General features: G+C 56.5%; 1 protein-coding gene, 1 long non-coding RNA gene and 1 other non-coding gene across 4 annotated transcripts; 2 read left to right on the top strand and 1 right to left on the bottom strand.

Annotated features, from left to right (window-relative positions):
- Positions 1-1,279: 1,279 nt before the first annotated feature.
- LOC138810262 (small nucleolar RNA SNORA61) lies at positions 1,280-1,405 on the bottom strand. The gene has a single exon (XR_011367069.1). It is a non-coding gene; the product is annotated as a small nucleolar RNA SNORA61 (small nucleolar RNA).
- A 3,377-nt stretch (positions 1,406-4,782) lies between these two features.
- LOC138810185 (uncharacterized) lies at positions 4,783-8,247 on the top strand. Its single transcript, XR_011367048.1, has 3 exons — positions 4,783-5,090; positions 7,108-7,267; positions 8,160-8,247. It is a non-coding gene; the product is annotated as an uncharacterized lncRNA (long non-coding RNA).
- A 5,974-nt stretch (positions 8,248-14,221) lies between these two features.
- On the top strand, positions 14,222-24,751 carry Wdr86 (WD repeat domain 86). 2 transcript variants are annotated; one of them, XM_069997112.1, is made up of 6 exons: positions 14,222-14,897; positions 19,034-19,175; positions 20,446-20,866; positions 22,512-22,647; positions 24,291-24,394; positions 24,487-24,751. In XM_069997112.1, exons 1-6 carry the CDS (start codon positions 14,735-14,737, stop codon positions 24,661-24,663), a joined length of 1,143 nt encoding a protein of 380 aa, XP_069853213.1. In that variant the 5' UTR covers positions 14,222-14,734; the 3' UTR covers positions 24,664-24,751. The 2 variants fall into 2 exon arrangements, with proteins under 2 accessions (XP_069853213.1, XP_069853212.1); XM_069997111.1 differs by having other exon boundaries at positions 19,031-19,175.
- The last annotated feature ends 2,108 nt before the right edge of the window (positions 24,752-26,859 follow it).

The following is a 26,859-nucleotide window of genomic DNA, read 5'->3' as shown; positions in this document are numbered from 1 at the left end:
CCACCAGAAAACCAGAAGTTGCGCTGTGGCTCACAAGGTAGAGCCTTAGAGCTGAGGGACAGCGCCCAGGCCCAGAGTTCAAGCTCCATGACCAACAAAAATAAATAAAGTCATCCTCAGCCTGTCATTTCACTACCAGCCTGGGCATGAACCAGCCGGCTGCGCACAGGGGTGTGTCTGCCGACGGGGCCTGACCCTTGCACGCCAGCCTAGTCTGCCACAGCTGCGCAGCACACCACCACTCCTACTCCTAAGGCTGGCGCCATCCTGGGCAGTCTGGAGCTCACACAGGATCACGTGATCGTAACACCATTTCCCGGAGCACTGACGTTACGGCAGGCTCTGTAATCGACAGAACCCGTGTAATTTTGCTGATAGTAACTCCAAGGCTGTGAAGTCGTCATCATCACCCTGGTCACAGGAGGTGTGCTGGGCACAGGCTGGTTAAGTGTGTGTGCTAAGAGCACACAGCAGGTTCACACCCAGGCCGGGCAGACGTGGCAGCTGGCCCCACGCCTTCCATCGCTGACACGCACAGTGGGAGAACACAGCCACCGGAAACCTCCGCCAGCCTCGGGCCTGCTCTGTGCTGGCAGCACGTTCGTTGTGCAAAGAGGCTTCTTTGCAACATTCCTTTTTTATTTTTGCTGGTCCTGGGATTTGAACTCAGGGCCTGGGCACTCTGTCCCTGAGCTGCTTTGGTTCAAGGCTAGCACTCTACCACTTGAGCCACAGAGCCACTTCTGGCTTTTTCTGAATAGTTCATTGGAGATAAGAGTCTCACAGACTTTTCTGCATCGTGATTCTCAGATCTCAGCTTCCTGAGTAGCTAGGATTACTGTGAGCTGCCCGCACCTAGCTCACTGCAATATTTCTATCACACAGATAATGTACTTCTTCCTTCCCTTTCCTTCCTCCCGTTCTCTCTCTCCCTCCCCTTCTCTCTTTCTTTCTTTCTTTCTTTCTTTCTTTCTTTCTTTCTTTCTTTCTTTCTTTCTTTCTTTCTTTCTTTCTCTCTTTCTTTTTTTATTATGAAAATACTGTACAGAGGGGTTACAATTACATGGGCAAGATAATGAGTACATTTCTTTTTTTTTTTTGACAGTAGACAAATAGCTTTACGAGCAAATCTTCAACATGTAAAAGATGAGTACATTTCTTATCAAGCATTGTAGCCTCCTCCTTTGTTTCCCCTTCCCATCCCTTCCTATCCCCCCCTACCCCCCCACCCAATCCTCCTCCCCTTTTTTATTTATTTATTTTTTATTCTTTTATTCAATCCTGTTTGGAACAAGCTCACGTGCTATGCCAGACTGCAATGCAGTCTATGAGCGAGCTTCACTAGCACCTTCCCTCCTTTACGACCAAGCCCAGCATTCAGATCCGATGGGAAAGGGAGGAGGGTCTTTTTCTTTCTTTCTTTCTTTCTTTCTCTTTCTTTCTTTCTTTCTTTCTTTCTTTCTTTCCTTCCTTCCTTCCTTCCTTCCTTCCTTCCTTCCTTCCTTCCTTCCTTCTTTCTCTTCTCTTCTCTTCTCTTATTTTGTGCCAGTACTGGAGCTTGAACTCAGGACCTCAAGCTTGACTTTTTCCATTCAAGGCTGGTGCTATACCATTTGAATAATTCTGCTTTCACTTTTTTGCAGGTTAATTGGAAATGAGCCTCACATTTATGTCCAAACCTTAGCCTCCTGAGTAGACAGGATTACAGGGGTGAACTATAGTGCCTGGTAGTATCCCTTTATTTTTTTCCAGTCCTGCGGCTTGAACTCAGGATCTGGGCACTGTCCCTGAGCTTCTTTTGCTCAAGACTAGCACTCTACCACTTGAACCACAGCTCCACATCTGGCTTTTTCTGTGTATGTGGTACTGAGGAATCAAACTTCATGCGTGCTCAGCAAGCACTCTACCACGGAGCCACCTTCCCAGCCCTTCCTTTACTTTAGACACACACAAAACAATGTTTGTTCTGTTTTCCTACGTGGCAATCATATATTCTTGTAAAAGCCTCAGTGTCCTCAGGGTCCCCTGGTGTGTGTGTGTGTGTGTGTGTGTGTGTGTGTGTGTGTGTGTGTGTGTGTGTGTGTGTGTGTGTGTATGTATGTATGTATGTATGTAACACTACCCCCAAGGGAATTGGAGAGCCCCGCCCACAAGCTCTGTCCATTCCAGAGGCTTCTGCCCAGCTTGCTTTTCTGGCAGCAGCACCTCATTAGCAGTGATTTAGGGCTTCTCCCAAGGCTTTGTGCTCCACGGTGACCTCCCTGTCACCCGGCCCCCTCATCCTAATCTGTCAGCAAATCTGCTTTTCCGTTGGAAAGAAGGAAAACAAAATTCCCACCGCAGCTTGTGGGCAGGCCTGTAGTTTATCTGAAGTCTGTCCAGGGGGTCAGAGTGGCTCGGAGCCCAAATGCTTCACATAGTTCCGTCTCCACGCTGTGGTCTGGAAAGCTGGGGCCTTTTAGAGCCTCTCCTCGTGTCCCTGGTCCTGAGCAACCCCCGCCCCCCCTCCCTGCCCTGTCGCCCAGGGATGGAAAACACAGTTTGCGGTCATTGTGTTTTTGTCTTGTGTTCACCTGACTGTGTACAAAGCACCAGATTGCACGGCAGTGTCACTAAATAAAACCAGTCAGCACCCGAGCGAGCTCCGGAGTCTCATTTGAAGAATGAGTTGTGGATCAGTGGGAACCATGGCCCCAGGCCCAGCTGTGGAGATCTGCACCCTGAACCTCAGTGCCGGGCTGGGGGGAGGGGGTTCCTGGCTCTGTGGCTGTTGCCCGGTACTGGCATGTTTAGCAGCTCTTGCTGAGGGGCGCGGGGCTGTAGGCAGGTCCCTGGGGCGAGGTACCGCCCAGGTTTGCTCTGTTCTATGCCGCCTGTCCCCTTGTTACTGATCTGTGCTGTCTGCTGAGTCTAGGGGGGCAGGGGCCGGAGGGGAAGCTCCCAGGAGACCCGGCAAGGCCACTGCAGGGCGGGGGGAGCTGAGTGCCTGGTCCCAACCCACCTCCCAAAGAGGCTGCGGTCCCCAGAGACACGGGAGTGACTCTCCCGGTGACTGAGGCGGCCTGTGCCCTGTGGGAGGAGCTTCTGTAAACAGGCGCTTGGCTTTGCAGCTGCCCGCAGCGAGGCCAGTGCAGCCTGTGCTGGAAAACAATCCTCGGGGCCAGCTGCAGCCTGTCCCTGTGACTCTCCGCGTGGTGGGGTGGTGTCACCCCAGAACCAGCCTGCAGGTGTGCGCTCCTCCCTAGGGAGTGTGTGTGTGTGTGTGTGTGTGTGTGTGTGTGTGTGTGTGGTTTGCCCCTGCTCAGGGTCTTCACAGCAGGCCCAGATGTCGCTATGTCATCAGGAAGATACGTGGGAAAGGGGAGATTTCCTTGTAGAAAGAAGAACTCAATGGGCACCATGGCTCATGCCTGTAATCCTAACTTTTCAGGAGGCTGAGATCTGAGGATTGTGGGTCACAGCCAGCCTGGGTGGGAAAATCCATGAGACTCTTTATCTCCGCTTAACTAGCCAAAATCTAGAGTGGAAGTATGGATCCTGTGGTAGAGTGCCAGCATTGAACAGAAAGAGCACAAGGCCCTGAGTTCAAGCCCCGATATCAGCATGGAAAGAAGGAAGGAAGGAATGGAGGGAGGAGGGAGGGAAGGAGGGACGGAGGGAGGGAGAAAAAGAGAAGAGGAACTCTCAGCTATTTCCCAAGCTCACCAATGACTCTCCAGGAAGTTAGAATAACAAGGAAAGAAATTTCTGAGTAATGCACACAAGTAGCAGCCAGCAGAGCTTCATCTAGCATCGGAAGACAAGGGAGGGAGAAGGCAGGGAGGGCCGCCAGCTGTGCGGCAGAGGCTGAGTGGCCAGTTTCCATCTGGGGCATTTGTGTCCCCTGGCTGGGCCAGGGTTTCCAGCTCCCCTGAGTCACCTGTGTGTATGGCTGCCTAGCAACTTCCCAATGATCCGTTTTGATGCTATCAACGCAAGTCTGGAGACAAACAGTCTGGGCTGGCCTTGAATCAAAGGGACTGTTTGGTTTTAGGATCCTTTTAAATAATTCTTCTCAGTTGAGATTTACAAAAAAAAAAAAAACAGGCATTTAAAAAAAATTCCTGGACCTAATTACACCTTCAGAATCGTATATCTCATTTAACATCTAAAAGAGGAGGGAGGGTGATGGGAAGAGGGCCGGCCTGCTCCGTTCTGAGCAGTTGACTCCCTTCTTGTCATTGTGATGGCATTTTCCAGCCTGCTTTCCCGGTTCAGCTCCTGAACCCGGCTTCGTTTTGGGGAACTTCCCTGTCTCCTTACCCTAGCCATCCTGCCCCAGTAACGCTAACCCTGCTCTAGCGACCCCACTTCTGGCCTGTCCGTCCCCATGTGTGCACGCCCAGGGGTGGTGCAGCGGTGGGAGAGGTCTGGGGCAGGGGTGGCATGGCGTTGGCCCTTGTGAGCTGTGTAGAAGTCAGCCCCAGCACTCAGGGCTGGAAGAGCCCCCCACCTGGAACAGACCCTTGTGTCTGGGAGTACGGATGGGATGATTAGAAGGCAGGAAAATGCTTCAAGTAGACAGACACGAAGCCCCCCCCCCCCCCCCCCCCCCCCCCCCCCCGAGCTGAGCCCCAGGGGTCCTCTTGGGGTGTTCCCAGGGCGGGTCCTCACACCTGGCCTCCCCGGGCTTCGCCCTGACTCAGGCCCAGGCCCCGCCCCGGCTCTTTTCATTGGTTGGGTGGGATCCCAGGGCATTATGGGAAGAAGCAGGAGCCCAAGGCACTCTGGGAAGAAGAAGCAACCAGATGGCCCACGTGTAATCTATCTGCCACGTGTTGTGTCACCACTGTGGCCCGCACAGTTCCCTTTTCCTTCCTCAGTTGGCCCTGGACAGGGGGCTGTCCCTTGGGCCCGCTTTCCAACAGAGCAGTGGCGCCTGAGGCCAGGCCCAGGACCATCACAGCATGTCTGCCACACGTGTGTCCAGCCCTGCCCTGGGCCCTGGAGGGCCTGAACCAGAGCTGAACACCTGAGCCCTGCAGGGCCGCCTGGCCGCTCGGAGGAGCAGAACACAAAGGAGCCTTCACAGCCCTGGGCCTCTTCAGCGGGTAGGCGAAGCCCCTCCAGCAGAGCGCAGAGCAGCCTCATAACCCTGGGGACTGGTCTCCCCAAGGCCAGGGAAGGGAGACACCACCTTCGGTGGGAGTAGAAAAAAGTGAGCCACAGCCAGGCTGAGCACATGCCACGAGTCCTGTGTTCTTTACCAGAGAGGGGGTCTGGATTGCTCCAACACAAGCAGGGAAACGGGATCAGCGCCATCATTCACAGAGTCCAAACCATAAAAGAAGATGCACAGAAATTCCTGGGACTTCAGCCAGAGAGAGATTTCTCTGTAGGTCCCCTGAACCCTGGCTGGTGATTCACGAGCCACATCCTCCTACAGACACGGGAACACGCTCTCCAGGACCTCTAGCTGATTGCTTCCCACACCAGTAGGTGGATAGCATAATGCCAAAGTGAAGATTTGGTGGGAGAGAGGGTTTTTTTTTTGTTTTTTTGTTTTGTTTTTGTTTTGTTGGTTGGTTTTGGGGCCTGAACTCTGGGCCTGGGCGCTGTCCCTCAACTCTTCAGTTCAAGGTGAGCGCTCTACCACTTGAGCCACAGCACCACTTCCGGATTTTTCTGCTTACATGGTACTGAGGAATCGAACCCAGGGCCTCATGCATGCAAGGCAAGCGCTCTACCACTGAGCCACCTTCCCAGCTCCCAGAGAGAGGGTTCTGACATCACTTGTTTACATGTGAACATTTAGCTAATTTGGGGTAAGCCCATAATGGGGTCTGGAATCATTAGTTATCAATAAGTTATCAATAGCAATAGCAGCAATGGATGTACTGAGCAAGTACTGTGCCTCCACTGTGGGGAACTGTTTGTATGTAGGATGGGGTGAGTGATATTTTTCTCTTATAATAAGTAGACATTGGTTTTGTCCAAATTGATACTATGAATGATTCTAGGTGCCCCAGGCTTCCAGGGGCTTCCAGGTCTTTCCCACTAAGACTCAGGTGTGGCCACAGTCTGTAAAATGGGCACAAGTCATCACCAAGAGACTTTACCTTCACTATTGAGTTGAACAATGATAGTTTTTTACTTTATTTACTTTAGAGCCATGTTGGTCAAAGGCCAGCTAAACAGTTCTCAAGCCCTGTGGATCACAGCTCTCCAGCGTGAAAAACACAACCCTGCCCTGTTTAACAGAGATTGGAGGAGATGGGGTCCAACTCGCTCCCCTCATCCTTCATTCTTTCATGAAAACCCTTTCTGCACCCTCCTCCTCCCCCTCCTCCTCCTCCTCCTCCTCCTCCCCCTCCCCCCTCCTCCCCCTCCTCCTCCCCCTCCCCCTCCTCCTCCCCCTCCCCCCCTCCTCCTCCCCCCCCTCCTCCTCCTCCCCCTCCTCCCCCTCCCCCTCCTCCCCCTCCTCCTCCTCCTCCTCCTCCTCCTCCTCCTCCGCCATCTGGCCAATGGGATGAAAGTGAAAGACTCAGAAGCATTTGTTTATTTACTTTTTGTGCAGGCCCTGGGGCTTGAAAGCACAGCCTGGGCATGGATCCAGCCCCACCAGTTGCAGTTTTTGGTGGTTAATTGGAGATAAGAGTCTTATAGACTCTCCTTGGGCTGGATTCAAACTGCTCCTCAGATCTCAGCCTCCTGAGTAGCTGGGATTACAGGCCTAAGCCACCAGTGCCTGGCTACTGAATTAACTAAATACACTCTCATAAGTGTGTGCACACACTCACCATGTACACTCTGCACACTCTCACATGTACACTCGCTTCTAACCAAGAAATTTCCCTGTCATACATAAGAACACCCCCCCCTTCTGCCCCCAGGAGGAGGTGGGCTGTGCCCCGTGCCCCGTGGGCCTGAGCTCCTTTCCTGGGGCGGGATCTGGATACAGTTTGGCATGTGTGTGCCTGTGACACCATCGCCAGGACCAGGATGTCCAGTGGCCCCCAGGTCCTCTCGCTTCTTTGTCCTCCCAGCCCTGGCTCCTCCCTGGGAAGCCACAGATCCACTTCCTTTCAGTACCGATGACATGTTGTGTCATTCTGCCACTCCTCGCAGTGCTCCAGGGCCATAGCGTGGCCGCGAGGCTCTGCATGGCTGCGCATGTGCATCCCCTCCATCCATGTGACGTGTGCCTTCGCCCAATCACCTGCCGAGACATGTCTGGTGGTGGTCAGCGTGTGGCTGTCAGCAGTCAAACTGGTGTGCAAATCCACAGGTAAGTGCTGCACAGGTGCACACCTACACTTCTCATGGACAGAGAGGAAGGGGTGAACAGGGCTGGGGGGGGTGCCAAGACATGGCCAGCTTGCTTTGCCATGTGCTCAGACCGCTGCATGCCCGCCTGGGAGGCGCATGCAGGTTCCAGTTGATCTCTGCTTCTGCCAGCGAGAATCCTCGCGGGCAGCTGCGCCTTGGGAAGGCCGTGTGGCGCACAACGCTCCGCCACCAGCAGCGCCCTGCTCGCCAGCTGTTCCCGTCTCTTGTTTGGAGAAATGTCTATTCAACTCCGTTGCCAGTTTTTAAATTAGGTTATTTGTCATTCTATGCTTGAGTTATGAGAGCTATGAAATTATATTTTGGAGGGGCTGGGAAGGTGGCTCAGTGGTGGAGCGCTTGCCTTGCATGCCTGAGGCCCTGGGTTCCATTCCTCAGCACCACATAAGCAAAAAAAAAAAAAAGCCGGAAGTGGCACTATGGCTCAAGTGGTAGAGTGCTAGCCTTGAGCTGAAGAGCTGAGGGACAGCGCCCAGAGTTCAGGCCCATGACTGGACCCCCCAAAAAAATTATATTTTGGTTACTAAACCTCTATCAGGCATGTGATTTGCAAGTGTTTTCCAGTCTGTGGGTTTTCGCCTCTTTTGCGGTGTCGGCACTGGAACTCGAACTCAGTCCTTGCATTCTCACTTGGCTTTTTTTGCTCGAGGCTGGCACTCTACCACTTGAGCCACACCTCCAATCCCTGGGTTTTGGAGGTTACTTGGAGGTAAGAGTCTCATAGACTTTCCTGCCTGAGTTGAGGTTGAACTACAATCCTCAAAGCCCTGGGTGGCTAGGATTACAGGCATGAGCTGCTGGTGTCTGACTTGAAATTTCCACTTTCTTTACAGTGCCCTTTGCAGCACAAAGATGCTCATCTTGATGAAGATCAGTGTTTGTATTGTTTAGTGTTTGTATATGCTTTAGGAGATAGCTGGAAATCACTGGCTAATCCAAATTAAACTATGTTCTCTTCTCCAGTGTTACTTCTGAGTTAATTCTTATCTAGAGCCCTCGTTGATTTATTAATTTTTGTGTGTCATAAAAACACACATTTATTCTTTTGTATGTGGCTCTCCGCTGTCATTCTTTCTTTTTTTTGGTGGTTTGAGCTCTAGTCCTTGCTCTTCCTAGGCAGGCAACCTTTCCACTGAACCATGTCTCCATCCCTGAGTTTTGCTGGTTAGTTGTGAGATAGTCCAGCTCCCTGCCTGGTTCTTTGTAGGATCCACCTATGTTAGGCTTCCTGGCAGTTAGGATGATAGGCACAGTCACTATGTCCAGCTTTGTTGAGAAAGGGTCTCAAAAGCTTTCTGCTAGCCAGGCGCTGGCGGCTCACGCCTTTAATCCTAGCTACTCAGGAGGCTGAGATCTGAGGATCGCAGTTCACAGCCAGCCCAGGCAGAAAAGTCTTGTGAGATGCTTATATTCAATTAACCACCAAAAAAACTAGAAATGGCGCTGTGGCTCAAGTGGTAGAGTGCTAGCCTTAAGCAAAAAGAAGCTCAGGGACAGCACCCAGGCGCAGAGTTCAAGCCCAATGACCTACCAAAAAAAAAAAAAAAAGCCTTCTGCTGTTCAGGGTGGCCTTAAACTGTGATCCTCCTAATCAGCCTCCCCAAGCTCCCCAAGTAGCTAAGATTACTGGCTCCTAGTACCTTTTTTTGGTAAAGATTTCCTTTCCCCCAGTGAAAGGTTTCTGTATCCTCATTGAAAATGAGGATGACGGGCTGGGAAGGTGGCTCAGTGGTAGAGCACTCACCTTGAGCTGAAGAGCTGAGGGACAGCGCCCAGGCCCAGAATTGATGCCCCATGACCAACAACAACAACAAAAAGTGAAAATGAGATGACATAGGTGTGCAGTTTATTTCTGGGCTCTCAATTCTTTGTTGTTGTTGGCCCTGGGGCTTGAACTCAGGGCCTCAGCGCTGTCCCTGAGCTGTTTTGCTCAAGGCTACCACTCTACCACTTGAGCCTTGACACCAATTCTGGTTTTCTGGTGGTTAATTGGATGTGAGTTGGAGATAAGAGTCTCCTGGGGACTGCTCAGCCGGGGCTGGCTTCAGACCGTGATCCTCAGACCTCAGCCTCCTGAGTAGCTCCAATTACAGGCGTGAGCCACCCGTTACCAGTTGGACTCTCAATTCTATTCCTTTGATTTGTTTTTTATTTTTGTTTTTGTTTTTGTTTTTTGTCGGTCGTGGGGCTTGAACTCTGGGCCTGGGCGCTGTCCCTCAGGCTCTTCAGCTTAAGGTGAGCGCTCTACCACTTGAGCTACAGCGCCACTTTTCCTTTTATTTGTATATCTATCTTTGTAGCATGCATTAAGTGACTTTTTTAAAAAGCTAAAACAACCTTGAATTCCCATGATAAGCCTCACTCGCTATGTTATTGTTTTCATACATTGTTGAATATTTTAGTTAACATTTTCATGACAAACACTGGTGTGTGATTTTCTTTCTCTTTTTTATGATACTGGGCTTTGAACTCAGCTTCGTGCTTACTAGGCAGATGCTCTACCATTTGAACCCCACCTCCATCCTTTTCGTTCCGGTTATTATTTTATTTTGTTAAAATTTTTTTGTCGGTCATGGGGCCTGAACTCTGGGCCTGCGCACTGTCCCTCAGCTCTTCAGCTCAAGGCTAGTGCCCTACCATTTGAGCCACAGCACCACTTCTGGCTTTTTTTTTTCTGCTTATATGGTGCTAAGGAATCGAACCCAAGACCTCATGCATTTGAGGCAAGCACTCTACCACTGAGCCACCTTCCCAGCCCTGTTAATTATTTTTGCCAGTGCTGAGGCTTGAACTCAGGACCTGGGCACTGTCCCTGTGCCGCTCTGTGCTCAAGGTTAGCACTCTACCACTTAAGCCATAACACCACTTCTGGCTTTTTCTGTTTATGTGATACTGAGGAATTGAACCCAGGGCTTCATGCATACTAGGCAAGCACTCTACTAGTAAGCCACATTCCCAGCCCATCTGGTGATTTTTTGTTTTTGGTCGGTTGTGGGACTTAAACTCTGGGCCTGGGTGCTATCCTTGTGCTCTTCAGCTCAAGGCGAGCACTCTACTGTTTGAGCCGCAGCACCACTTCCGGTTTTCTAGTGGTTTATTGGAGATGAGTCTCACAGACTTTCCTGCCCGGGCTGGCTTTGAACCACAATCCTCAGATCTCAGCCTCCTGAGTAGCTAGGATTACAGGCGTGAGCCACCGGCGCCCAGCTCATCTGGTGATTTTTGAGAAGGGGTCTCTCTCTTTTTTTGCACAAGCCAGCCTGGACCTTAATCCTCCTAATTATCCCCCCTCCTCCTCCCTGGGATGAGAAGCACGTACCACTGCACCCTGCTTTTTCCGTTGAAATGGAGAATTGATCATTTTTTTTCCGGGGCCAGTCTGGAACCCCGATCCTCTAAATCACTGCCTCCTGAGTAGCTAAGGTTGGCTATAGGATCCTGAGGAGCTAAGGTTGGTTACAGGATTCTGAGTAGCTAAGGTTGGCTATAGGATCCTGTGTAGCTAAGGTTATAGGTGGGATCCACTAGCACCTAGACTTGTATGGCATTCTCTTGTACATATTTATTCTGGTGTTGAGGGAATACTCGTTTCATGAAGTGAACTGAGAGGTCTGCCTACTTCTTTGATTTGTGGAGAATCTATCATTTCAGTGCAGACTGCCGCTTCTATTCCCCAGCGAGGCCCGGGCCTTGCCCTGTTCTTCATGGCACAGTAATAGACATTCGGGCTTTCAGTGAGGTAGCAGGCTGTCTGTGCCTCTGGACGCAGCTTCGGTTGTTTGTGTGTTTCTTGTCTCTCGTGTCTGAGGTTCCGGGAATTTCTTAAATCGGTGGTTTACCATCGCCATCAGTCTGGCAACATTTCAAGCCTTGTTTCTTGCAACCCTTTCCCGCCCCTTGCTCTTCTTCCGGCTGAGGCTGGTGGAGCTCACCCGACCCCATGCCCTCCTGGAGTTTTGCATTCTTTTCTGTTTTTCATTTCGCATGGCCGTCTTCGAGGCTGCTAATATTTTCTTCTGTCGTGTCTAATCTGCTGCTAGCTCTGTCCAGTACTGTTTCAGTTCAGATGTTATTTTCTTCTCTAGAAGTTCACTTCAGGACTCTTGATATCTTCTATGTTTCTACATATGGGGTGTGTTTTGGCAGGGTGTCTGGGGACTGGACCTAGAGTCCAACATAACAACTTCTTCCTCCTTTTCCTCTTCTTCTTCCTCTTCCTCCTCTTCCTCCTTTACTTCCTCCTTCCTTTCTTTTTGCCAGTCCTAGTTCCTGAAGTCTGGGCACTGTCCCTGAGCTTTTTCTGCACAAGGCTAACACTCTACCACATGAACCACAGCACCGCTTCGGCTTTGTTTTGTAGTTAACTGGAGATAAGAGTCTCAGGACTGGGCTGGGAAGGTGGCTCAGTGGTAGAGGCTTGCCTTGCATGCCTGAGGCCCTGGGTCCGATTCTTCAGCACCACATAAGCAAAATGAAAAAAGCAGAAAGTGGCGCTGTGGCTCAAGGGGTAGAGCGTTAGCCTTGAGCTGAAGAGCTGAGGGACAGCGCCCAGGCCGAGTTCAGGGCCCACGACCGGGCCCCCCCCCCCAAAAAAAAAAAGAAAAGAGGAAGGAGAGTTGCTTTTGTGTTTGGTTTGGTGGTGCTGGGATTTGAACACAGGTCCCTGAGCTTTGCTGGTCAAGAGATCTATCAGGTTTAATGAAGTTTACAGAGCATGGAATATGAACTCTAACCCCTCCCAAATGAAAGGCCCGGTCCCAGGGTCCAAGGGGGTGGTTGTGCTGGGAGGTGGGAGCTGTTTAAGGGGTGGGGCCTGGCTCCTGAGGACAGGGATGACTTCAGCTCTGTCCTTCCATCTCCACCCAGGCCCGCAGCAACCTGGTAAAATGATCACGGCCAGAAATCTCCCAAACACTGGGTCCAAATACTTTTTTTTTCCTTTTGGCCAGTCCTGGGGCTTGAACTCAAGGCCCAGGCGCTGTCCCTGAGCTGCTTCTTGCTCTAGGCTGGCACTCTGAACCACAGCGCCACTTCTGGCCTTTTCTGTGCATGTGGTGCTGAGGAATGGAACCCAGGGCTCATGCGTGTGAGGCCAGCGCTCTACCACTGAGCCTCCTTCCTCGCCTTCCATCTTTTTCCTTTGAACATGGACCTCGGGTGTTCTGTCATGGTAACCGAAAGCTCTCCAGCACTCCCATGGTCTCTTTATACAGCTTTTACACTTTGCGTTTCTATTTGTTTCAAGTGTAGAGTAGGAGGCGCCGTGCACGGAAGGGGGAGCTTGCTGGCCAGGGCTTGTACCACCCATGGCGGCCCCAGATTTTGGTAACTGAGGCAGGGTGTCTCCATGAGGTGGCGCGGACCGTGCTCTGTGCTCAGCACAGGAGAAAGTGTCTTTTCTGCGCATTTAAGACCTCTCTCCCACTCCAGACTCCCTCCTTTTCTTGCTCCTCAGGGGTCTCTGTCGGTCTGCTGCCCTCCTTAGCAATCGTTAAACCTAACCAAGCCTCTTCAAAAGCTCTTCAGTTGTTGCTAGACATGGTGGTGCACACTTGTCATCTCAGAACTTGGGAGGCAGAGGCTTGAGGATCATGAGTTCGAAGCCAGCATGAGCTAGGTAGGGAGATCCTGGAGCCAGCCAAACCAAACCTGCAGCTCTCTTTCCATTCCCTTTCTCAGCACCCGCCTTTGTCCAGCCCGGGCAGCCCTTTCTCCCTGAACACACAGCCCTTTCTCCCTGAACACACAGCCCTGTCTCCCTGAAACAGACACGCCGGGGTTCATGCCCTCTGCTTCTGCACAGCCTTCTGAGCTGCCTATTTCCTTCTAGAATTCCTGCGGGGACCCCCCCCCCCCACACCCCCACAATGACTCTCAGTGAAGGCTTCCATTTTCTTGACAAACAACAGAAGGCTGGATGTCCAGTGGCTTATACCTGTAATCCTAGCTACTCTGGAGGCTGAAATCCCACCAGCTCAGGAGAAAAGCCCATCTGCAGCAAAAAAAAACAGGTCTGGAGGCATGGTTCAAGTGGTAGAATACCAGACCGAGCTGAAGGCCTAGAACACCACAGAGAAGGGAAAGGAAAGCCTTCACCCTCCACGCCGGGGAGGGCGCGGGGCGGAGGAACCTGCCCTCCAGGCGGTGATCACGGCCGGCCAGGTGCGGGCACGGCCAGGCCCCTCTGACACCTCCCGTCCCAGGGTCCAGGTAGACAGATTCTGGGTTCCAGCTTCTTGTTTTTGGTCGGTGGTGGGGCTTGGGCGCTGTCCCTGCGCTCTTCAGCTCAAGGCGAGCGCTCTACCCCCTGAGCCACAGCGCCACAGCTGCGGGGCGGGGGGGGGGGTTGGGGGCTGGCTGCGGGGCAGGGGGGGGCGGGCTGCGGGGCGGGTGGGGTTGGGGGCCGGCTGCGGGGGGCGGGCTGCGGGGGGAGGGTTGGGGAGGGGGCGCCCGCGGCCTCTTCCCAGCCCGTCGGGACCGCAGCCCCGCTGCCTCTTGGACCTGGGGGTCCGCGCGGGGGCGCCTTCCGCCCCAGCGGGGTCGGCGCGGGGACTGCTCTAAGGGGGAGCAGCGGGCCGCGGCGGGGGCTGCGGGGCGGGGACCCCGGCTAGGGGACGGGGCAGGAGGGGGACCGCGTCGGGAGGGGCGTTGTGGGCGGGGCGGGAAGGTTGAGGAGGGGGACCGCGGCGGGGGGCGGGGGGTGCGCACGCGGCTGGGCTTCCCCGTCCCCTCCCTGCCCCCGGGAGGGCTCGTGGCTCCCCGGCGCGGCGGGCTCGGGGTTACCTGGCCGCCCTCCCGTCAGGCCCGGGGGTGGGGGGTGAGGGCCGGCCCCTGGGGGCGGAGGGAGGCGGAGGGGCTGGGGCAGGGCGGCCCGGGCCGCATTGTTCCGCGCCCCAGCGCGCGACCGGACACGGAGGGCGCGCGAGGCGCTGGGCCCCGGGGTTCGTCTCCCGTCCCCGGGGCTCCCCGCCATCCCGGGGCTCCCCGCCATCCCCGGGGCTCCCCGCCCGACCCCGGGGCTCCCCGCCATCCCCGGGGCTCCCCGCCCGACCCCGGGGCTCCCCGCTCGTCTCCGGGGCTCCCCGCTTGTCCCCGGGGCTCCCCGCTCGTCCCCGGGGCTCCCCGCCATCCCCGGGGTTCTCCGCTCGTCCCCGGGGCTCCCTGCTTGTCCCCGGGGCTCCCCGCTCGTCCCCGGGGCTCCCCGCCCGTCTCCGGGGCTCTCCGCTCGTCCCCGGGGCTCTCCGCCATCCCCGGGGCTCCCCGCTCGTCCCCGGGGCTCCCCGCCGCCCCGAGACCTCGGTCCCTCCGCCCGCGCCCTGGTCTCCGCGCTCCCGGCTCCGGCGGCGGGGTCGGCCCGGCTCGGACGCCCGCGATGGCCGCCGATCCCTAGCGGGGCCGGGCGGGCAGCATGGGGGGCGGCGGGTCGGCCCTGCGGGTCTGCGCCGACCACCGCGGGGGCATCAACTGGCTGAGCCTGAGCCCCGACGGCCAGCGCCTGCTGACGGGCAGCGAGGACGGCACGGCGCGGCTCTGGAGCACGGCCGACGGCCGGTGCTGCGCTCTGCTGCAAGGTAGGCGCGGGCCGACGGCAGGGACCGACCCCCGCAGGCCGGGGACCCGCCCTCCCCCCCCCTCCCGCCCCAGCCCGGCAGGGACCGACCCCCCCAGGCCGGGGACCCGCTCTTCCCCCCCCCCCCGCCCCAGCCGGGCAGGGACCGACCCCCCCCAGGCCGGGGACCCGCCCTCCCCCCCCCCCGCCCCAGCCGGGCAGGGACCGACCCCCCCCAGGCCGGGGACCCGCCCTCCCCCCGCCCCAGCCGGGCAGGGACCGACCCCCCCCAGGCTGGGGACCCGCTCCCCCCCCCCCCCCCGCCCCAGCCGGGCAGGGACCGACCCCCCCCCAGGCCGGGGACCCGCCCTCCCCCCGTCCCGCCCTCCCCCCATCCCCCCCCAGCCCGGCAGGGACCGACCCCCCCCAGGCCGGGGACCCGCTCTCCCCCCCCCCCCCCGCCCCAGCCGGGCAGGGACCGACCCCCCCCAGGCCGGGGACCCGCCCTCCCCCCCGTCCCGCCCTCCCCCCATCCCCCCCCCAGCCCGGCAGGGACCGACCCCCCCAGGCCGGGGACCCTCCCGCCGAGCTCCCTTCCCGAGGCCTGTGCGCTCCTCTCAGCGGGGCGAAGGAGCGGGTGAGGGTGCGGGCTTTGGGCCCACTCTGGAGGTGCACAACAGGAGGCGAGATGAGATAGAGGTGTGTGTGTGTGCGCGCGCGTGTATGTGTGTGTGATTGTGCGTGTGCAAGTACCAGGGCTTGAACTTAGGGCCTTGTGCTCTCACCTGGAGCTTTCCCTCAAGGCTGGCTTTCTGGCTCTCTTGGTTTTCATGGGTTAGCCCAGCACGTGGCTGGATCTGTTTGTGAAGGGCGCAGGGCTCGCGTGGAAAGCTCTCACGTGAATCACCTTTGTGTAAGTTCAGGAGCTTGTGGTGGACGTGAGTCATTCTTCGGCGAATCGCAAAGCACTTTGGGTTGGAGGACACGCTGTGGGTGCCGGGGAGGAGGCATGGAGGGGGGTCGTGGGAAGGGTCAGGGCCATGTGGGAGATGATTCTGGAAGAACTAGGCACCAGTGACAGACTTGTGCCCCACTCCCCCAGCAGAAATCCAGTGGGCAGGCGCCGAGTGCAGCCCCGCTTCCACGGAGGCCTGCTGGGGAGCGTGAGGACACACCAGCACCTCCCCTGCCCCCCCACTTCCAATAGGACACCGCAGGGGCAGCTGAGGGCCACAGCGTGGCTGCCGTGGCTCCGTGCCTCCCACCCCAGTAGCACTGGGACCACCAAAAACCTGACACACAGCAGCCAAGGAAGAAGGCGAACAGTCTAAGGCATGGCTCAGCTGGCACAGCACATGCCTTGCAGGCTCAGGTTCTCCAGTTCAAATCCCAGCACTGCATGAAGAAGTAAGGAAATAGTCTAGGAAAGGCACTGCCAAGTGTCAGCAGAGTAGCTGTTCTTTTTTTGGTTGGTTATGGGGCTTGAACTCTGGGTTTGAGCGCTGTCCCTTCGCTCTCCAGCTCAAGGCCAGTGCTCTATCACTTGAGCCACAGCGCCACTTCCGGCTTTCTAGTGGTTTATTGGAGATGAGTCTCACGGAGGGCTGGGAAGGTGGCTCAGCGGTAGAGCGCTTGCCTTGCATGCATGAGGCCCTGGGTTTGATTCCTCAGCACCACATAAGCAAAAAGAAAAAAGCCAGAAGTGGCATTGTGGCTCAAGTGGTAGAGCTCTAGCCTTGAGCTGAAAAGCTGAGGGACAGCGCCCAGGCCCCACGAGCGGACCCCACCCCCCAAAGAAAAAAAAAAGTCTCACGGACTTTCCTACCTGGCTGGGTTTGAATGGCTATCCTCAGATTTCAGCCTCCTGAGTAGCTAGGATACAGGCGTGAGCCACCAGTGCCCGGCAAGAGTATTTGTTTCTATAGGAGAGAACTAGTCTGAGGGCCAGTGCCTCACCCCTATAATGCCAGCCATTCAGGAGGCTGAGATCTTCTTGGTTCAAAGCCAGCCTGGGCAGGAAAGTCCGAAAGACTCTTTGATGAACCAGAAAACCAGAAGTGGCGCCGTGGCTCAAGTGGTAGAGCACTTGCCTTGAGCTGAAGAGCTGAGTGAGGGACAGCGCCCAGGCCTAGAGTTCAAGCCCCACGTCTGACAAGAGAGAGGTAGGGGGAGAGAGAACCAGTGCACAAGTAAGGCTGTCCCTGTTTCTCCTTGGGGACACAGAGCCCGCTGCGGGGACCACAGCCTCCAGGCTGTGCCGGGGAGAGGTGCACAGGTGCTGGCCGGTGTCCCCGGGCCTTGCGGGCCAGGTGTGTCTGTGGTGTCAGCTGTCCCCAGGTGGCTGTGGAGGGGCCGTTGAGCTCTGGGACTGCGGGAGGCAAAGGAAGCCGAGTCTCACGCCACCTTCAGGGCTCGTCCCGATGGGGCCTCAGGCGCTCCCAGCCCTGGGTGATTTGTCGTGGACAGGCGGAGCGGCTGGGCCTCAGACCTGGCGAGCCGGGTACCCCAGGAGGAGGAAACCCCCGGGCTGTGGATTTGCTTTTGAAAATAATAACCACATCTTATCTGCATTCTTCATCCCTTTAAAAATCCATTTCAGTTTGGCATTCTTGGCTTGTTCCGCACAATTCCAACAGCTGGAGTCCCGGTGGGTCTTGGTGGGGGAGGTGGTGGGGCAGGGCCCCTGCTGCCCTCGGGGCTGGCCCGGGCCTGTCTGTGGCTGTGTGAATCTGGGTCACAGGGCGCCCCGCATTGTGGTTCTCGCCCTCAGCCCCTCTCTGTCTGACCCTGCGATCTCCCTTGGCCTCCAGCCATCCCACAGCAGGAGCTCCCCCAGCCAGGCAGAGCTGCGCGGCCCAGCTCTGGGTCAGAAATTTGAGGGGTTTCTTGTTTGCTTTTTTACATGGGAAAACCTGAGGGTCTGGGCTGGGGCTCAGCTGACTTCACTATTACTTTTCTTCCAGTCTGTGTGTGTAGTTTGGCTTGGGCCAGGCCGGGGCCTTGAATTCAGGGCCTTGGGCGCTCGCTGTCCCTGGTTTTTTGGCTCAAGGCTAGCGCTGTACAGCTGGAGCCACGGCTTCATTTCTGTTTTTTGTTTTGCTTTTGGTGGTGAAGCGGAGATGAGAGTCTCGCTGACTTTTCTGCCTGGGCTGACTTGGAACTGCAATCCTCAGATCTCAGCCTCCTGAGTAGCTAGGATGACAGGCGTGAGCCACGGGCTCCCTTCCACCCCATTACCCCCCCCCCCCCCGCCACCTACAAGTGGCTCCCCCAGGTCTTGGGCAGCCTTGCTGATTTGTGGGTCACTGCAGCCTGGCTCTGCTCGCCTTGGCACCACGTCTTGCTGATGCCAGGTGCTGCTCGTACGAGCCCGGGCTCGGCTGCCCTGACACACTTCGCCTGTCCTGCTGGGGTCCCCAGCCCCTGGGGACCCTGAAGAGGCTTTCCTGAGGATTCTGTGCCCCCCTTTTCCCCCCACCGGTGGCAATGGGGAGAAAGGCGCAGCTCTGGTCTCAGGACCGCTCGTTAGAATGTTTTATTAACACTTTTGGACTTGGCAAAATCTGGGCTGTGTTTTGACAAACACATTTTTCCCTCTTTTTTTTTTTTGGCTGATATATTTTAAGGGAAACCCAGCCCCTGGTCGGTCTCAAGTGTTTGCTCCGGCCCTGCATTGTTCTCCAAGCTCCCTGGTGCTGCTGTAGTCTCCAAAAGGGGGAAACTTTGCAGCTTAAAATTCTGTTTCTTAGAACCCAGGAAGTTGAGTTTTTCTGAGTAACTAAACCCTGACCCCCTCCCGGCCCAAAAAAACAATTAGCTGGATACCCAGGAGATTCTAAAACCTCTTTATCTGACACCAGCCAGGGAAACAATGCTAAAATAAGATCACAAACCTCCACCGGCCTCTCCACATAGTGTGATTAAGCCAGGGGTGAGGGGTGCATGCACACCTGTCATCACCGCCAATCAGCCACCGAAAAAAAAACGACACGGAGCCGTGGCTCAAGCAGAGCACTAGCCAGGAGAAAAACAAGCTCCAAAAAAGAGAAAGAAAATGAAAAGGAGCCCAGCACTTCCAGACTGTCCAATCCTTTCCTTCCTTGTCTCCTGTGTCCCGGTCTTCCCTAATGGAGCTGGCTTCCCTGCTGTCCCCAGCAGGACACGAGAGCTACGTGACCTTCTGCCAGCTGGAGGAGGCATCTGCCTTCACGTGCAGCGCAGACTGCACCATCCGCCGGTGGGACGTGGCCAGCGGGCGCTGCGTGCAGGTGTACCGTGGCCACACCTCCATTGTGAACAGGTTAGCCCGTCCAGGGGGCACACTTCCATGGGGGACAGGTTAGCCCCGCGTGGAGCTTGAGGGCGCTTAGCCGGGGACCCTGACTTCAGAACTGGAGCCGACTGCCTGGCCACAGGGAGCTGGGAGAGGAGCAGGCGAGGAGGTGGGTGCTTGGACTCAGTGGGCCTGGGCATCCTGGGTGCGGGGGGAGCTGCGCTGCCTCAGGATGAGGACGCTCAAGTTGAAGGCACAGTTGGTACAAGGGCAGGCCCAGGGCTGGGAGGAGAAAGGGGACTGCCGGGAAGAGGCATTTTTCAAGCTCCTTTCCAGAGCCAGGCACTGTGGCTCTCCTATAATCCCAGCTCTCTACGAGGCTCACATCTGAGGATACCGGTTGGGAGCCAGCCTAGATAGAAAGGTCCATGGGATTATCTTCAACTAACCAATGAAAAGCCAGGAGTGGAGGTGTGGCTCAAGTGGTAAAAGCACCATCCTTGAATGGTAAAAGCCACAAGGCCCTGAGTTCAAGTCCCAGGACTGGAAAAAGATAAAACATCAACTACCACCAATAAATGAAAACTCCTTTCCTCATGGCCGTTGAGTGCACTTACTTCTTTCTCAGGGGCTTGCTGGCTTGTTTTCCTTTTGAACCTGGGCTTGTGCCAAGTGATGCCAGTTCCGTTGCTGGTCAGACCAATTTGATACCTTTTGCCACCTGTGATGGTCACGCAGGGCTCTCAGTCACAGCGGCCTGGGTGGGCCCCGGGCTGGGGCAGGCAGACACAGGACCGGCCAGTGGCCACTGAGAGGCTTTGGGGCTGGGCTCCCCCAGCCTAGCACTCCAAGATGGTGGGCCCACTCTAGGCTAGTGCTCTGCCATTTGAACCACAGCACCAAGCCTGGTGTTCTGGTGGTTCGTTGGTGATGAGGCCCTCGGACGTTCCTGCCCAGGCTGGATCCTCAGGTCTCAGCCTCCTGAGTAGTCAGGATTCTAGGCGTGAGCCACAGTGCCCAGGGCCCTGTCCTCCCATGCCCAGGTAGAGGGTCTGTCTCTGAGTGGGCCCAACGTGTGGGTCGAGTGTGGAGGCTTAGTCTGCACTGGTGGTGGGAGCCAGGCCAGCGGACGGCTCGCCCGGATTGAGGAGGGGGTCGTTGGAGGCAGGCGCTCTGGCCTGGGCCTTGAACGTTGTGGGTGGCGACTGCAGACCAACGGGCTGTTCCAGTGCCAAGGCTAGCCCCCAGGACCCCCTGTGGGTCCGCACCCTGTGAGCACCCCGCCCTTTGCCCGCAGGATCCTGGTCGCGGATAACCAGCTGTTCAGCAGCTCGTATGACCGCACGGCCCGTGCCTGGACGGTGGAGCAGGGGCAGGTGACCCGGGAGTTCCGGGGCCACCATAACTGTGTGCTGACCCTGGCCTACGCTGCCCGCCGGGACGCGGCGGCCTCGCCCCGCGTGGAGGCCCCCGTGGCGGGGGGGCTGCTGGTGACTGGCAGCACAGACGGCACGGCCAAGGTGTGGCAAGTGGCTAGTGGCTGCTGCCACCAGACCCTGCGGGGCCACACCGGGGCCGTGCTGTGCCTCGTGCTGGACGCGCCGGGCCACACGGCCTTCACGGGCAGCACCGACGCCACCGTCCGCGCCTGGGACATCCTGAGCGGCCAGCAGCTGCGGGTGTTCCGGGAGCACCAGGGCTCCGTCATCTGTCTGGAGGTGAGAAGGGCCCGCCGGCCACCGCCCTGGGAAGCTGGGCCCGAGGGAGGAGCCCCAGGGGCCCAGGCACCAATGGAGGGCCGCTGTCACCACCCAAGCCCCTCCCTGTGCGCCCGTCCTGGACTTCCTTGGGGCCTATGTTTGCCATCTTTGCTTCATTTGTTTTCTGATCCTAGGGCTTTTCTGAGCCTGGACGCTGTCCCTCAGCAGCTCAGGGCTAGCCCTCTACCACTTCAGCCACAGCGCCACTTCTGGTTTTCTGGTGGTTCATTGGAGATAAGAGTTCAAAGACTTTCCTGCCTGGGCTGGCTTTTAACTGTGATCCTCAGATCTCAGCCTCCTGAGTTGCTGGGATTACAGACGTGAGCCACTGCAGCACCAGTGACCTTTGGGGGACACATTCAGATCCCAGCAATGGGAACCTTCCGGAAAAATGGACACTAAGTGAATGAAAAGGATGAAGTTGTAAAAATGAGTGGATTAGGGCAGGTCCTGCAGAGGCCAGGGCAGGCCAGGTGGGTTTAATGAGTCCTTTTGGGGCCGAGTGCTGAGTGCCGAGTGCTGAGTGCCGTGGCGTAAAACATAATTCCAGCATGAGGAAGGCAGAGGCGGGAACATGGCTGCATTTTGGGCCAGCCTGGGCTACAGCACAGAAAGATCTTGTCTTAAAACACTAAAGAATCTCACAACTTTCCTGCCCTGGCTGGCTTTGAACGGTGACCCTCAGATCTCAGCCTCCTGAGTAGCTAGGAGGACAGGCGGGAGCCCCAGCAGCCAGCTTCCTTCATGGTTTTAGGTGTGTGGTTTAAAAACTTCAGCTAGGGGGCTGGGAAGGTGGCTCAGTGGTAGAGCACTTGCCTTGCATGCTCAAAGCCCTGGGTTCGATTCCTCAGCACCACATAAGCAAAAAGAAAAAAAAGCCGGAAGTGGCGCTGTGACTCAAGTGGTAGAGTGCTAGCCTTGAGCTGAAGAACTGAGGGACAGCGCCTAGGCCCAGAGTTCAGGCCCCATAACCGGACCCAAAAACAAAAACAAAGAAAAACTTCAGCTAGGACTGGGCACAGGAGGCTGGAAGCTGGAGATTTCAGTTTGAAGTCAGCCTGGACAGAAAAGCCTGTAAGACTCATTCCAGTGAAGCACCAAAAAGCTGGAAGTGGAGGCGTCGCTCAGGTGGTCGGGTGGCAGCCTTGAAAGAAAAAGTTAGGCAGGAGTGCCATGCTCCAAGTTCAAGCCTCGGTACCGGCACAAACTCCCAAGCCCCTCAGACGTGGACCATTTCAGATGTAACGGGAAACAGACACATGGCTGAAGCCACGCTTGAGACCACATGTGGGTGTGAGCACTTTAAAGGAAGGAAGCAGGGCTTGGGATGTGGCTCAGAGGCAAAGCACTTGTCTGGCAAGTTCAGGGTCCTGGGTTCAATCCCCGCGACCGAGAGGACAAGAAACCACCACCTTTGAAGGTGGAGACCCGGCCCTCGGTGTGAAGTGGGCTCTCCCTGGGGGCCTGCTCCAGGGCCTTCTACACTCATCCAAGCCTGTCAGCCCTGAGGCCCATACTCCCCTCCCATCATAGGGAGATCGGGGCAGCCGGGACCGCAGAGACTTGGTGCCTCGTGGGCCAGCCCTCCCCCTTCCTCCTCCAGCTCACGGACCAGCTCCTGTACTCGGGTAGTGCCGACCGGACCGTCAAGTGCTGGCTGGCTGACACGGGGGAGCCGGTGCGCACCTTCCCGGCACACGGGCACAGCGTGAGCGCCGTCAAGTACCACGCAGGCACCTGTGAGTAGGGCACTAGGCCCCACCCCGTCCTCTCCCTAGGTTTGCCCTGCCTTTTTCCTGCCTGTGTGGTTTTCCTTCACTGAACCGTGGCTGCTCTGAACACAGGTCCCAGGCTCTCCCGGGAGCTGTTAATCTTGTTTTTTTTTTTCTTTAAGTAGTTGTACAGAGGACACTTAACGGTTGAGGAATATATTTGTCACCCTTTTCAACATTCCCACCCATCTGTCCCCTACCCAGCCCTTCTCTCACTCTTAATTTTGGAGGAATATACATTGGATTCTTTCTTTTAAAGTTTAAGTTTTTTGTTATGGTAAAGGTGGTCTTGCTTTTGGCAAAGAAGGTTCACACAGGAGCCAGCCAGACCTCAGGCTCATGGGATTTGGCCTGCTTTGACTTTAGGTTGGACTAGAAGGGAAAATCCAAATAATAGTAATTTAAGAATGAGGTCGTGGTGAATTTCCTTGTCAGGCAGATGACTTTAAGAGGCTGTCAAGCCTGGAAGCGAGGACCCCACAGACCCCAATTCCTTCCAGTGCTCCTTCCTTAGCCCTCTTCTGCCTCATGGAACCTCACGGTTTCTGATAGCTGCGGGAACACCAGCCGTCACGTGGCACGCCACATTTTAGCCAGGCAGGAAGAGCAGGGAGGGAAGAACAAAGGATTGCTTCTGTTAGATAACCAGCCCCTTTAAGGCCACCTGCAGACCTTCCCTGAGGCTGCTGTGCCCAGTGCAGACTAGATGTCTGGAACCTTATTTTAGCAATGAGCTGGGATTATTCTGTATAGAAGGGGCAAAGTCGGGCCCTGGTGGCTCACGCCTGTAATCCTAGCTACTAAGGAGGCTGAGATCTGAGGATAGCGGTTCAAAGCCAGCCCAGGCAGGAAAGTCCGTGAGACTCTTATCTCCAATGAACCACTAGAAAACTGGAAGTGGTGCTGTGGCTCAAGTGGTAGAGCGCCCGCCTTGAGCTGAAGAGCTCGGGGACAATGCCCAAGCCGCGTTCAAACCTCACAACCACCACCACCACCAACAACAACAAAAAAGGCAGACAAGATGCTGGATGCTACCCGCTGCTGGTGGCTCGCTCCTGTTATAGCTACTCGGGGGCTGAGATCTGAGGATCCTGGTTCAAAGCCAGCCAGGACAGAAAAGTCTTTGTTGGTGCCATTCCCGGTGTTGAACTCAGGGCCTGAGTACTGTCCAGCTTTTTTTATTCAAAGCTAGCACTTTTGATACTTGAGCCACAGGTCTACTTCTGGCTTTTTCAGTAGTTAATTGGAGATAAGAGTTTCACAGACTGTCTTTCCTGTTAGGGCTGGCTTTGACCCATGATCCTCAGCTCTCAGCCTGCTGAGTAGGTAGAATTACAGGCGTGAGTCACCAGTGTCTGGCTTCTGTGACACTCTCTCTAGTTATCTAGCAAAAAAGTTAGAGTATGGTTCATGTGGGAGACCACCAGCCTTGAGCAAAATAACTAAGAGACGGCACCCAGGCCCTGAGTTCAAGCCCCAGTACTGGCCCAAACAAAACCAAAACACATCTCTCGCCTCAGGACACGGCTTTGCAGTGTGTTCCCGCAGCGCCCTGGGGAGGGGAGGAGGGAGACAGCCGGGCGGGCCCAGCGTGCGGCTTGTGTCTGCAGTGTTCACGGGCAGCGGGGACGCCTGCGCCCGGGCCTTCGATGCCCAGTCTGGAGTCCTGCAGAGGGTGTTCCGGGGCCACGCGCTGGTCATCAACTGTCTCCAGGTAGCCCGCCCCACCCCCGTGCCCCGGGGGAGTGCAGCCCCTCCACCTGGAGAGGGCCCTGCCCGGCTGACACCCACCCTGCCCACCCACAGGTGCACGGCCAGGTGCTGTACACAGCGTCGCACGACGGGGCTCTGCGCCTGTGGGACGTGCGCGGGCTCCTGGGCCCTCCACCCCCTGCACGCAGGCCTGCAGCCACGCGCAGCCTGTCCCGGCTCTTCAGCAACAAGGTGGCCTGTGCGGCCTCCGCGCCTCTGCAGCCCGCCTGAGCCCAGGGAAGGTCAGGCCCTGCAGACCTGGCCCTTGCCCACAGCGAGGCCCGTCTTCCCCCACGGCAGCCAAGGCCCTGTCGCTCCCCCGGCCTGCAGCCGCCCAGCCCAGGTGCCCCGGCCTGAAGACTCCACTCTTGGAGCCCGGGGCTGTGGAGCCTCGGCACGGAAGCCCCGGAAGCCGGCCTCCCCCTCCCGCCCCTCATCAAATACACTTCCTTCCAAGCGTCGAGTGTGGCTTGTTTGGCAACTGAGCCTGGCTTCCTTGTGGAGGTGACGGCTAAGCATGGGGTTCTGTGGCCATCCCGGGGGCAGTGGGGTCTCTGCCTGCTGAGTCCCAGGGCCTCTGCACGGAGGTGTGACGAGGAGGGCACGCACGTTCCCTGGCTTTGCGCTGAGGGCCACTGTGGGACAAGCGTGGAGGAGACACACAGCACACCAGACGCACGCACTGGGTGGGGGGAGGGGGGCTCACCTGAAGGGATGCCGTGCTCCTGCAGGCCAGGCTCTGGTGACCTCGAGCGCAAAGAGGTGACAGACGGCAGCTGACATTTAAAGCTCACACTGTAATCCTAGCTCGGGAGGATGACATCTGAGGATCATGGTTCAAGCCAGCCCAAGCAGCAAAGTCCATAACTCTTTGTCTCCAATAAAAACTACTGAAAATGTAGAAGTGAAATTGTGACTCAAGTGGTGCTAGTCTTGAGCAAAAGCAGCTCAGGGACAGTGCCCAGACTCGTTTGAGTTCAAGCCCCAATGCACACGTGCGTGCACATGTGCACACACAGCTCAGGAGCTGGCTTGCAGATCAGCCTGAGGCGGGCACTGTGCACCTGACTTGTGGAGAGAGGTGTTTCTTTGGTAAGGTCCAGTGCCCTTGAGTCTCAGGCTTCACGGCCATACCTACGCTCTTGAGATCTCAGGCCCCATGAAAGAATGACATTAAAGGAAGGAGGGACTCACACCTTTGCAATAAAGCTGCAGCCACAGGAAGTGGCTGTTTGGTGGCAGGTAGAATCCGGGAAGTGGAACCTAACATCCTTAGGGTGGGACTTACTTGGGTGTTCCCAGGCGAGGGGACCAGATCCGGTAGGCTCCGCAGCTCCCCACGGGGCCAGGTGGAGCGGGGTTGTAGCGAGTGCAGCACACAGAGCTGCCTGCTGGCCCTCCCGTCCCTTCTCCCAGAGGCTGACACTGCCTGGTGACGCTCACGTGGCCACAGTAAACGCATTGCCATCTACCCAGCCAGGGGAACGCCCCTGCACGCCAAGTCTGTGCCACCCAGTCAGTCAGTCAGGAAGCCGCCATTGTGTACTGATTTAGCACAACACATTCCACCAAGAGACTAGCTTGACGCTAGACCATGAAAGTGGCCCGTCCCCTCCTGGCCCCCATGAGCCTAAGATGGGTAGCTGTGGTGCTGTTGCACGTCCTCAGACAGGCCCGGCCCCTCCCATCACCAAAAGAGCCAGAGTAGGGCTTGTAGCTCAGTAGTAGAGCTCTCTCTTAGTATCTGGGCAAGCTGGGTGCCAGTTGCTCACTGCTGTAAGGCAAGCCATTCAGGAGGCTGAGGATCAAAGTTCAAAGCCAGCCTGGACAAGAACGCCCATGAGACTCATCTCTAATTAACCACACACACACACACACACACACACACACACACCCAACACAAATACCACAAAAGGAGCCATGGCTCAAGTGGTAGAATCTTGAACAAAAAATAGCTCAGGGACAGCACCCAGGCCCTGAGTTTGAGCCCCAGGACTAGTGGAGCAAACAAAACCCTGGGTTCAGTCTCCAGCAGCACCCCAAAAAGGGAGGGAGAATAAGAAACCAGGTGTATGTGTGTGGTCAATCCAGAAGACAAGAAAATGTGTGCGCCTGCGACGGGTCTCAGCCGGCCGGGGGGGAGGGCAGGAGGCTGGGGGAGGGCAGGAGGCTGGGAGAGGGCAGGAGGCTGGCGGCCGGGAGGGCAGTGTAAGCATGGCCAACGTCAGACTCAGCTGAGCCCACCCTCCACTGCCTTAGGCAAAGCTCAGCTGTGTGTCCCCCTCACACCTGCACAGGTCTGCAGGTGAGCCGGGGACAGCCAGGGCATTGGGCCATAGCACGCCTCCCAGCCTCATCTCTGCCCAACTTAAGATCATGTCACATGTCATTTGCCCCAGGTATGGAATATTGTTTCTCCTCTGGCTC

This window comes from Dipodomys merriami, unplaced genomic scaffold (assembly GCF_024711535.1).
Source record: "Dipodomys merriami isolate MVZ:Mamm:240054 unplaced genomic scaffold, mDipMer1.0.p SCAF_5, whole genome shotgun sequence".
NCBI lineage: Eukaryota > Metazoa > Chordata > Mammalia > Rodentia > Heteromyidae > Dipodomys > Dipodomys merriami.
Note: the sequence above shows the minus strand (reverse complement) of the source record. Positions and strands in the feature narration are given on the sequence as shown.

Excerpts from the sequence above, each read along its gene's own strand:
- Wdr86 (XM_069997111.1), top strand. The coding sequence starts at position 14,735 with ATGGGGGGCGGCGGGTCGGCCCTGCGGGTCTGCGCCGACCACCGCGGG. Across the intron at positions 22,648-24,290 it reads CAAGTACCACGCAGGCACCT|TGTTCACGGGCAGCGGGGAC; the intron begins GTGAGTAGGGCA and ends TTGTGTCTGCAG. Across the intron at positions 24,395-24,486 it reads TGGTCATCAACTGTCTCCAG|GTGCACGGCCAGGTGCTGTA; the intron begins GTAGCCCGCCCC and ends GCCCACCCACAG.